Source organism: Bradysia coprophila (genome assembly GCF_014529535.1).
Source record: "Bradysia coprophila strain Holo2 chromosome IV unlocalized genomic scaffold, BU_Bcop_v1 contig_84, whole genome shotgun sequence".
Taxonomy (NCBI): Eukaryota; Metazoa; Arthropoda; class Insecta; order Diptera; family Sciaridae; genus Bradysia; species Bradysia coprophila.
The window spans coordinates 2,457,203-2,469,240 of NW_023503376.1; the positions used below are offsets into that span (position 1 = coordinate 2,457,203).

Below are 12,038 nucleotides of genomic sequence, written 5' to 3' on the forward strand. Positions count from 1 at the left end.
AAATTTTCAATTTTCCAAAATTTTCAATTTTCCAAAATTTTCCAATTTTCCAAAATTTTCCAATTTTCCAAAATTTTCCAAAATTTTCAATTTTCCAAAATTTTCAATTTTCCAAAATTTTCCAATTTTCCAAAATTTTCCAATTTTCCAAAATTTTCCAATTTTCCAAAATTTTCCAAAATTTTCCAATTTTCCAAAATTTTCCAATTTGCCAAAATTTTCCAATTTTCCAAAATTTTCCAAAATTTTCAATTTTCCAAAATTTTCCAATTTTCCAAAATTTTCCAATTTTCCAAAATTTTCAATTTTCCAAAATTTTCCAATTTTCCAAAATTTTCCAATTTTCCAAAATTTTCCAATTTTCCAAAATTTTCCAAAATTTTCCAATTTTCCAAAATTTTCCAATTTGCCAAAATTTTCCAATTTTCCAAAATTTTCTCAGTTTTCTGAAATTTGGAAAAATCGATAAAATTTCGAGAAAATGTTTCGATTTTCTTATTTTTTCTTATTTTCCCGAATTTTGGGATAAGCTGTGGCAACCGTAGACTATGGTGAAATGTTGACCATAATCCATTTCCCTACACAATAAGACTGTGTGTCTGGCTGTATTATTTACAAAAACAAATTTTACAAAGACAGAGGTTCATATTTCTTGTATTAAGTACAACAAAAACGTTTTTTTTTTCGTCAAAAATCATTGCTGTGCCTGCAAAAGCTTCTTCGGCTCTGCGAATATCTTTCACATTTTTCTCAGTCATTTTAAAATCCAATTTACAAACATTCATACGTTCCAGACCATCAAAGCTAGGATATAGACCGCCACATACAATCGAATTTGAAACGAAATTAAAAGAAAACGAAATAGAGGAAGGAGAATAATATTTGTTAGTGCAATTATGAGGCTTCTATGGCAATAATAAAGTGCTTGAAACTGGAAATACATAATCAATAGGTCTACGCGCATACCAATATCTCAAAACAGTCATGCTAACTGAAAAGTTTCATTGATTTTGAAAAAAATTATCGAGATCTGAATTGGTGATAAGTCAAAGGATTAACTAAATGTAAACAAACTGATCTGACTCTTTAAAAAAAAAAGTGACTGGGAACCGGGAACTTCGGTGAGAGTTCTCAGAGAAGATGATGATATAACAGCTGATTTAAAATCAGAAATTGTCTTCGTTCGTACGAGCGACTAATATTTTATATATTTTATAACAACCATACATGGCGATGACCAGTTAAAAAAAATCGTTTTCTGAGCTTGAAATATGACCAATTACCGTGGTAATACTGTTACCATTGCCTACCTTACCTTTTTTTCGTCACAATTCTACAATTTAGAGGACACTCTCTGTACAATTTTATTTCAGTTAGATTTCGGTAATCTAAATAGACCGAGAGTCACGTCCATATCATTCACTTACGAGGCCTCGGTTGGAAATCTTTGGCAATTTTTTACATGACTTAGACTCCAAACACTGTGACCTTATAACGAGCTGATAGGCACAGGTCCAAATAGGTCTACAACAGTTTCGAGTCAAGAACTAATCAGATCCATTCAGGTTTGCTTCGAGTCAGCAATTGAAAATTTCAATTTTTCGGCAATATGTTCAAATATTTACAGATATCAATCGAATCAGTTCATAGAATTGTCTATGGAAAATGGCTACAACTTAATATAAATATTAGTCTACTCCTTCAATTTGAATAAATAATTATTTTTGGTTGATTTTATTATAAGTAATCGTTCATCAAAGTGTAACATTTGTACAAAAAAAAGTGTTTAATAAAATTACAGAGCTGCTGCAATAAACAGCTCGACATCTGAAAAATTTGAAATTATTTTGCAACATTCACTCGACACTGCAATATCACAATTATACGGTCAGTCATTCGCATCAAATCTCAATTTATGATAATAAAAAAATCGAAGCAAAAAAAAATAAATAATTTTTTTCTTTTAATTTATTGAGGTGGGGTGAGTGGGGTGGTTAAATTAATTTCAAGATTTGTCTTGTTAAAAAAAATAAATAAATTAAATTTTATACCAAAAAAGTAGATAAATAGAAGGATGTATAAATAGTAAAAACGGAAAAGTATATCGGTCGAATAATGGAAACAAACAATCGCAATATTGCGACACCTACCTCACGTTTACGTTCTTCTTCGCGAGCTAATTCACGCCGCTTTTCCAGTTCAATCATCATTTCATGCTCCATTTGCTTTTTCGCCGCTTCGACACGCTTCGACACCTCCAATTCGATTTCATCTTTGCGCTTTTCGAGCTCTTCCTCGACGCGCCGCTTCACCAGCAGTTCAATGCGTTTGGCAGCTTCATCTTCAATAATCTGTGGGAGAAATTTTAAAATTTTTGTTAATTTCTAATGAAAAACTCGATGGAAGTCTTTGGCGCAAAAAGAGATGTTCTGTCACAGCTATAGAATCGATTGATGAGGCGACATAACTACACGGTCAATATCGTCAGGAACGATATTATCGTTTTTTAGACGATAGTATCGTCTAAAAAACGATAATATCGTCCAAAAAAATTTCATCCAGGACGATAATATCGTCTAAAATTATAAATTTTAAAATATTTTCAGGACTATATTATCGTTTTCTTGACGATATTATCGTTTAAAAAAACGATAATATCGTTTTTAAACGATAACATCGTTTTTTTGGACGATACTATCGTTTTTTTGATGATACTATCGTCTACAAAACGATATTATCGTTCAAAAAACGATAATATCGTTTTTTTGACGATAATATCGTCCTGGATGAAAATATCCGCTGGACGATATTATCGTTATTTTCTTTTTCTGAACAAATTTATCGTTATTTTGGACGATATTATCGTCCTGGGCGATAATTTTTGGGACGATAATATCGTTTTTAATTAATTTATTTTTTTAAATTTGAGACGATAATATCGTCCAGGACGATAATATCGTTTTTAATTTATTTAAAATAAAAATTCTAGACGATAATATCGTCCTGGGCGATATTATCGTTCTGGATGGTTGTTGAAGACGAAACACAAAATCTTGTAGATAAACACCTTTTATAGACGGCAAATATATATTAAAAATTGGTTCATTTGGTTCCGTAAATTTAAATTTTATATAGAAAAATTACACAGATTAATTATGAGACGATGCGAGAAAAAAATTAACTCCTAAGTTCCGACACCGTTCCGGCGCCCGACTCGCATTGCGGCCCTCCGCTTCGCTCCGGGGCAATGGGCCGGATCGCTCGGCGTGTTAAAACGCTTTTTATGTACAATCAAAGTTGGTATTCATTTCGTAAAAAGATGAATTATTTAGGGACGAACTAAACGCCTTTTTTAAACACTGATGTGCAGGTGATTTCCTCTGACAATTGTTTTTCGATATTTTGGAAGAGAATTCGGTTCTTGCTGCACCTCTGAGTAAAATTGAGTCCTGGACAATATTACCACCCAAAACTAAACGATAATATCGTCCTGGGCGATATTATCGTTTTTTAAACGATAGTATCGTCCTGGACGATATTATCGTTTAAGAAAACGATAATATCGCCCAGGACGATATTATCGTTTTGGACGATATTATCGTACAGAAAACGAAAATATCCATTAGATTTTCTAGAACGGTAATATCGTCCAGAAAACGATAATATCGTTTTTTGAACGATAATATCGACAAGAAAACGATACTATCGTCCAGACAATATTTTAGAATTTTTCAATTTAGACGATATTATCGTCCTGGATGAAAATTTTTTGGGCGATAATATCGTTTTTGTGGACGACAGTATCGTCTAAAAAACGATAATATCGTTTTTAGACGATAGTCCAAAAAAACGATATTATCGTTTTTTTGGACGATACTATCGTCTAAAAACGATATTATCGTTTTTTAGACGATGGTATCGTTTTTTAGACGATAGTATCGTCCAAAAAAACGATAATATCGTTCCTGACGATATTGACGGTGTGGAAATGTCCCGCCACCAATCGATTGATACAATGTGAGGAACATTGACCTTCTAGTCGATATCCCCCGAGAGTCATTAAAACTCAGCTAATAACACTCACAGAGCTATAAACGCTACAATTACTACGTTGCATTGACCGACGCTCAAGGACTTTACAAAACCATAATAACCTCGGAAATAGAATGGTAATAGCACCCCAGAGAGCATGTTTCTTTTACATAGACTGCGAAAGCAACCTAGCTGATAGTATAAGTTTTCTGAGTCAAGCCAGGCGTATTTCTAACAATGATTAAGCCCTGGGTCTGATTTTGTGGTTGTTAGTAACGCCCAGAACGCACAGGCAACTTCTATTTCTATTGATGCAATGTTTGTCCTACGAATATTCGTTTCACATCATTTGCAATGTTCTGAATGTACTCACTTAAAAGATGATGATACGAATCGAATGAGCAGTAAGACTTCTGACAGAAATCTTCCAAAAAAACTAGGCCCCACCTTTTGGGCGGGTCAGGTCCCTTGACTGACAATTTTTTCAATATATTTTTAATCAATTTCATTTTATTTTCCGTTGTTAATCTTCCGAAACATCACAAATAACTGATATAAAACCTTCGCTTGAGTACAAGTTTTTTGGAAAACCACTTTTTCTGTTCTCTATTTTCTTGTAAATTTGCGGCCAGATTTTTAATCAACAATACATAAATAGACAGAGACTCGTGTCAATTACGGCCCTCGCTCCGCTCTGCCCGCAAACTTCCTTTCTATTATTCAGTTTTAGTCTTATTGTTAAACAAAAGTAAAAGATGCGAATTTGGAACGATTAGAGGACTCTTTCACTTTGGTACAATATAAAATAGGACGGTAGACGTTCTTCCGGTGTTGAGGAATTTCGCGCCGTGTCATTCACAATAACCCAAAAAGTGACATTTTCCTTATACAAAATATAAGGCGCGGCGCGAAATTCCTAGCAGTCGTTCTTCCCTTACACTTATGTACCCCCCGGTACTTTCTACATTCACAAAACCTTTAATCATGAATAAAATAGCACGACTCGTGCGAATTACGGCCCTCGCTTCGCTCTGGCCGCAAACTTCACACTCGTGGGAGTTTTAAAGTTTTCTGTTTGATTGTTTTTTTAGTGTCATTCCATACATTTGAATAACGATTCAGAAATTGGTTTTTCATAAAATTTTATAAATATTTTATGTCATGGCGTGAAATATGCTAATTTTGCCTGTAATAGCTGACTATCACCGTGATAGCTGACTATCACCGTGATAGCTGACTATCACCGTGATAGCTGACTATCACCATGATAGCCAACTAACATGCGCGATAACTAATATAACCGACAAAATCAAATTTCATCAAAGTAATCTTATTCGATTGATTGAATTTTCCAACAGTGGAAAATACTGTTTTTCTGGAATAACTTTCAGATCCTTAATCCCACCTTCGAACTTAACCTCAGGAATTGATATCTGCGTCGATTAAAAAAATAAAATTGGTAATTGGTTGATAATTACTCAAGTTATCGTGTATACAAGCAAAATATTGGGACAAACAATTCCGTTTTTCATAACATTTCATACAACTTTTGGTATACAAACATTCTAGGGTATTTTCCGGCATAAGACCCTGACTTACAGTCAAGGGAATAAAACAAATTCAGAAGAGGGACTTCAATACTAGTAACACTTAGGGTGAATTGAGTTTAACCATTTAAAAATCCACAGAATGCACTCCCTAAACTCCCAAAATCGAACTAATTTTTTCGGCGTTTCGGCCAATGTGACCAGTTACGAAGTAAATAGGATCATTACCAATGCTAACAGTAAAGCTCAGTCTGAACTTTGCTGCCACTTCGACAAACCGACCAAAATTCGAATTGATAAGCTAACAACTCGGGAATGGGAGGTATAAGAATATGTCGAATGCCGAAATTGGCCAAACAACAAAAATGTCCTCACATTCAGATTCAATAAAACAATGGATCAGTTCAGTTGGCAATCCCGATTAAGTACAAAACACAAAAGTGTTTCCTCTTCATCAGACTCTTTATTCCTCTTCTTTCCATCAACTAACAAAATTTTAACAATAATGTAAAGGATGTATAGGTGGATATGCTAGCCATTGATATAATAATCATGACCGCACCTGAAGAACAAATCAGCCTAAGAACAATTGAATGTTGCCAAACCGAAGCCAGAAAGTATCTGAGTCAGTCGAACTTTTTCCGCCTCTTTTATATCCTTCGGAACGTCCAGATTGTAAAGAACTTTCAGCGCAATACCGGTGTCGAAGATCTTGTTAATCTTATACGCATCCATAACGCACACCAATATCTTCTGACCATGTGGCAACGTTGAGATTTTGTCGCTGAGTTCCTTTTCCGAATCATTTCTCAGCTTTTCGACCATTTGGTTGCAGTTCAGATTTTCAATGTCGATCTGACTGGGGTTCAGTTCGACATCCGTCAAGTCTAAAATTTTATTATCGGCCACATACTTTGACACACAATAATCCTCCTGCAGCACCGCCAAGGTTTCGTTTTTATTTCCCAGATAATCATTGAAAATGGCAAGAAAACTTTCGTCATTCGTGTCACAATGGGACATGATGCCTTTAAGATCTTCATGCAGTGCTTGCCGAACCGGATCCAATTCAGTTTTTATATCCACTTCCCGAATGACACTGATCTTGATCACCAAGTCCAATGTATCTTGACTGTCGAATCTGGCCTTCAAACAGTCGGAATGGTTGGGAATTTCGCTGTCGATCCGATCCGTAAATGTCTTCCGCAGAACCATTTTAGTCAGCGGCATAACAAATAAACAGTTCGGAGACGGTTTTTCCATCGATTTGAAATTGTCATCCAATTTTCCTTTCTTTTGCAAGTATTGAATCAAACAAGCCTCGCCATCGTGAAATGCACTTTGCTCTGCAGATAGACATAGGAACTGCACGTAAATAACAAGACAATGAATTGCCAATTTCATGTCTCCAAATTCTTGGACTCGAAGCACACAAGCTGAACAGTGGACGTATACTGAAGTGTTAGAACGATTGTCACACCACTTAAATACGTAAAAACCTGATTTGGTTTGGTTAATTCGACTCAATTGACCATTACATTTTTTCACAATTTTTCATTTTCGAAAATATTTGCATGGCAGCAATTGTACTATTGCCATAACAAAATTATTATTCAATTATAATGGATTAAGCGATCTCTTTAAACGGTAACAATGCCTTTCGACGTGTGGCGTATTACATGCAACGAAACGATTGCATTTAACAGACTGTGTAGTGCTCTTTATATCTAGGTGGAATGTGAAACACGTTGTGGTTTGTTTTAAGAAATTTTCGATGAGATGTGAGAGTTCGTAGGTAATAAATTGGATATTGTAGATCCAGGCAAATTGAAAATTTAAGTCCAATATCAACTTCTGCTAATTCTGTTTGGAACAGATTAGTTGGACATGTTCTTGTTGATATTTATCAGAATCTGAATTTGACTTAGCCTGACCTAATCTAATCTGACCTAATCGAATCTGACCTAATCTAATCTGACCTAATCGAATCTGACCTAATCGAATTTGACCTAATCTAATCTGACTTAATCGATTCTGACCTAATCCAATCTGACCTAATCCAATCTGACCTAATCAAATCTGACCTAATCGAATCTGACCTAATCGAATCTGACCTAATTGAATCTGATCTAATCGAATCTGACCTAACCGAATCTGACCTAATCAAATCTGACTATTCAAATCTGACCTAATCGAATCTGACCTAATCCAATCTGACCTAGTTTAATCTGACCTAATAAAACCTGAACGATGAGGTTTCTAAGAAGTCTTATCTGATCTTAATTATTCACGTTGAGGTCAGATTCAGATCGCTGGAACTATTCAGGTTTTCAGGTTCCAAGCCTAAATTCTAGGCTGAAAATACGCGACTGAGATTGAGTTGTGGGATTGGTAATTATGGTGCTGTTTCCCTTGTTCTCTTGTCCCTAGCCTGTTGTGAATATCTGACGTCAGTCTCGATCCTTTATCCAACGGACACCCCTAATGGGAACCCTGTGGCCGATCATTTGAATTTCTCATAAATTTTAATTTGAGGTAGCCGTTAAAAATTGTGAAAAATTCGTTCGTGCTTAGTGCCAAGTATGATTGACGAAATTCTCTGTACAATCTTGAATGATTGTGACACTTAAAACTTGTGGAAAAACATAAAAACCAATAAAGAAATCGTGCCGCTTCACTCATTCATAGATATTCGAAAAACGAAAATATTTTTAGATTTCACACTTGTTTTTCTTCGCAAGATATGACACGATATGTCGATCGATAGTTGTCGGCAGTCAAAATGGAAATTTAAGTTGTTTTTTTATCGTTTACTACCGTAATGTGATGACGGGTGGCTATATGATTTGCATAGACAAGACGGAATGTTTTTTTTGTTTGATGTTGGCATTGACATACATTGCGATTCGTTCTTTATTTTCGATATTATAACACAAGACACAAGACAACAGAAACTTGATCGATATATGAAATGTGATCCTGTGAATGTCTTTTCATTTAGCAACAAATTACAAAAACCTTTCATGTTTCAACGATTTCGAACTAAGTCTTTAGAATGAACAGTAATTGATCAATTGTACACCATGGTTGATGCCACTACTTAGTTCGTTGAAGACATTTCTTCACTTTGCACTATACATCTGCGCAAATATGCACGATATGTGAATCAAATGTAGTGTTGGAACAGAGTAGGAACCGTAGGAACTAAGAGTTCATACCGACAAGGAAGCCATTGACAACTTGAATATAGTTTGACATTGACACCCAATTCCGATCGTGTTTTTTCTCGAATAAAAGGACTTATTTGAAGAGCTAGGATTTTTCTTCAAAATCCTAACCACTCCCTCCTCTTCCATACATTCAAATAACATCCGGAAAATATACAACGCGAGCTAACGCTTACCTTTTGTTCAGCTTCTTTTTGTCTTCTTTGTCTTTCCATTTCAGCCAAACGTTCCACTTCATCCATTTTCCGGCTACGATGCTTTTTCCTGTGTTTTGGTAATTGTATCGATGACAGATCATCACTGCTACTCGACGTTATGGAAAGCGAACGTTTTCTATAATTGAACGACAACAATTAATTTTCGTAATTGATCTTGTAAAGTCGATAACAACAAAAAAATGGATTGAAAAAAAAAAAATCACGAACCTAGAGCTTCGTTCACGACTTTTGTCACGGTGTTTTGTGTGTGATGATGAACGCCTTTCTTTCGATTTGCTCTTTTTGCGATGCTTACTTTTGTGGTGCTTCTTTGGAGTTCTACTTTTCGATCGAGAACGTCCCATTGTGATTACTTGACTAAAATATGCTATTATTAACGCTAAACAAACACTTGGAATTGATTACGGGAAAAAAAGAAAATTCTTTTTCGTTTTCCTAGCACTTTTTGTCCACCATTTTTATTTGTCAGCTATTCAGCGTAATAGTTCTATTGTGTCGTGACACTAAAAATGTCAACGCTGTCAAAACGGCTGCTCTATTTTACAGTCAAAAATGGGTTTAAGTGTCATCAACATAAAACAGATGGCGTTGACATAATTTAAAGTGGTGGGTTCATTTTGAAAAATAAATCTTGGCGACTATGGGAAATTTCAATGGTTCCATTTGATCACGAAGGCAGTTGGTATTTACCCAAATTTGAACGGTTTATGTAAATTTTCTTCTGCAACCGAATGAATTATTAAATCACATGCAAAAGTATAAGAATTATATACAAAAATAGCGAGGTCGAAAAAATTTCAGTTAAGTTTCAGGTAACATTTCACAGGCATATCAATGAATTGTCTGAACGACTTCCACTTTTAATGTAGCAAATTTTAGTACATCTCTCTTTTACTTGGGTGATTTTAATAGGCCTTGATATCCTGAAAAATAAAAGTTTGGCCAAGCTGAAATCCTGTCAGTTTTAGGGAGAAGGACGGGGGGAATTCTGCACCATTTCAGTTTAAATTTCGACCATTTTCGAACACTCTTAAACTTAATATTTCGTGTTTTTATATCTATAGAGAATTTTTTGCAATTTTTTGGACAACATAGGCAGGGTGGTCCAAAAATGTGGTCAAAGTGAAGAAATACTTTGAAACATCTACTTTTTCACTGTTTTGATCATATTTCAGATGGAAACAAACATTTTATGTTTAGATAATGCTCTACAATATTGTTGCCCGGATATAAATATAAAATTTTTCAAATACCTAAAGGCCCCTGAAGGTTACAGGACGGTCCTGAACAGTGATTATTTCTCATATGTAAGGAAATAATGATAGAAGTTTTTAACAAAAGTCGCTTAAATGTCCTAAAATGACGATGGAATTATATTTCTCAAAGATTTGTTAAGTGTAACATGGTGTTCAGGGAAAGAAAGAAATAAGATTTCACGAGGAAAATTTTTAAACAAATGTTGAGTTACTGTAAACTCCAGTATTTTGATATACATTGACATTTCCAAAATAGCAAAATTCCATTTTAATGTTCACTCATTGTCGAATATCTAACAATTAGAAATTAGGTTACAAGCATCTGGACAAAACAGGGTGGATCACAATGTTTGTGAAAGTCAGAAAAAGATGAAGAATAAGGGAGGGACGGATCGATTTTTTTCGCGATTTTTTGTCACATATCAGTAGAAACACGAAAAATTAGAAACTGGTACATCGGGCATTCTCAAAATATTGTCTCATATAAAAGATTTTACAAAAAGAAAATCGATGAAAATAGCACTTCCCACTCAGTTTCACACCCAAATCACATCCACTCTGAACTTAGTCAAGTATGGCTTAACGAAGAAAATCGTCGTCAAAGTCGTTAATCTTAACATGAGTATTGTTTTTGAAACGTCAAATCACCAACACAAAAATTTAGTGTCGACTGTGAAAATTGTAATCATTTCGGTGATTTCGATGTGATTTAATTCAGATTTTGTGCGGAAATGTGCTTCTTGTGTTTTGTTAACAGTGCAATCAACGGTTGACTTAAAATATTCGTCAAAACCACCGAAATTACGAAAAATTTACATTGACCAATCATGTAAACAAACAACCATATTGTCGTTTGGTGTGATGTGAAGTTCAAAAGAGATGACCCAGTAGAAATAAAATGTCGGCGGTAATCTTAAAAATTACGTTTTAGCGGAAACGCTTAAGTTTAAATGTGTATACGTTTCCGGTAAAATAAATGAGTGCGAAAGCAATCACTTTTGAGGAACTTTACGATAACACCTTTAGTTAGGGGCAGGTCACATCCCTCATTGTGAGCATGTTAATAGGAAAATTATGATTGCAAGTCCTGAGAACTTAGTCCGAGGCTTGGTCTATTACGAAACGAAATGAGATTAGTAGTGTCATTCTTGAATCTTTGAGCATCTAAGGCAACTTAGAATGTAAACTGAAATAAATTCACACTCGTCAAAATAAAAATTTTGACCCACGAACAGTGCTTTACTTGAATCGTCCATGTAAATGCATTGACATGCTTTTGTACGGTAAGTGCATTTTCACTGTCGTAAAGTGCACTTTACCGTGCATAAATATGTAAAATTAATTTATGTTTTGATGGGAATGTCGGTTGGTATGCTAAAACTTGATGTCGGCTTCGCCTCGGACAACCAACATATGGTGCGAAAAGTTACGTTCATACCTAACTCTTGTTATAATAACTAAATCCACACCTAAGTCGAAGTGAGAAACTGTCTTGGCTCGTCGTTATTTATAAAGGCAAAATTTTGATTTTTTATGCACTGAGAAAAAAGGTTACGTCTGACACGTACAAAGTGTGGTAAGGTAGTTATACACCAGTCACGTATGCGTACTTACACACGACTAATATACGATGACTAAGGTAAGAAACATGCCACTCGTATTTTATACAAGACGTATGTATAACAATACGTGTCGTACGTTAGCACGCATACGTGTCTGGCTGGCGTATAACTTCCTTATCACACTTTATACGTGTCC

General features: G+C 34.9%; 2 protein-coding genes across 2 annotated transcripts in view; both read right to left on the reverse strand.

Annotated features, from left to right (window-relative positions):
* Positions 1–7,054, reverse strand: part of LOC119072795 — a 25,832-nt gene extending 18,778 nt beyond the window's left edge. The window contains exon 1 of the mRNA XM_037178093.1: positions 6,132–7,054. Within this exon, the coding sequence (XP_037033988.1) occupies positions 6,159–6,983 (825 nt within the window). The 5' untranslated portion in view covers positions 6,984–7,054 and the 3' untranslated portion in view covers positions 6,132–6,158. The remainder of the gene's footprint in view (positions 1–6,131) is intronic.
* The window catches only part of LOC119072798 (UPF0430 protein CG31712), an 11,916-nt gene extending 2,398 nt beyond the window's left edge, over positions 1–9,518 (reverse strand). Inside the window, exons 1-3 of the mRNA XM_037178096.1 lie at positions 9,232–9,518; positions 8,983–9,139; positions 2,151–2,351 (exon numbers count right to left, since the gene is read on the reverse strand). Coding sequence (XP_037033991.1) covers positions 2,151–2,351; positions 8,983–9,139; positions 9,232–9,368 — 495 coding nt within the window. The 5' untranslated portion in view covers positions 9,369–9,518. The remainder of the gene's footprint in view (positions 1–2,150; positions 2,352–8,982; positions 9,140–9,231) is intronic.
* Positions 9,519–12,038: the final 2,520 nt, after the last annotated feature.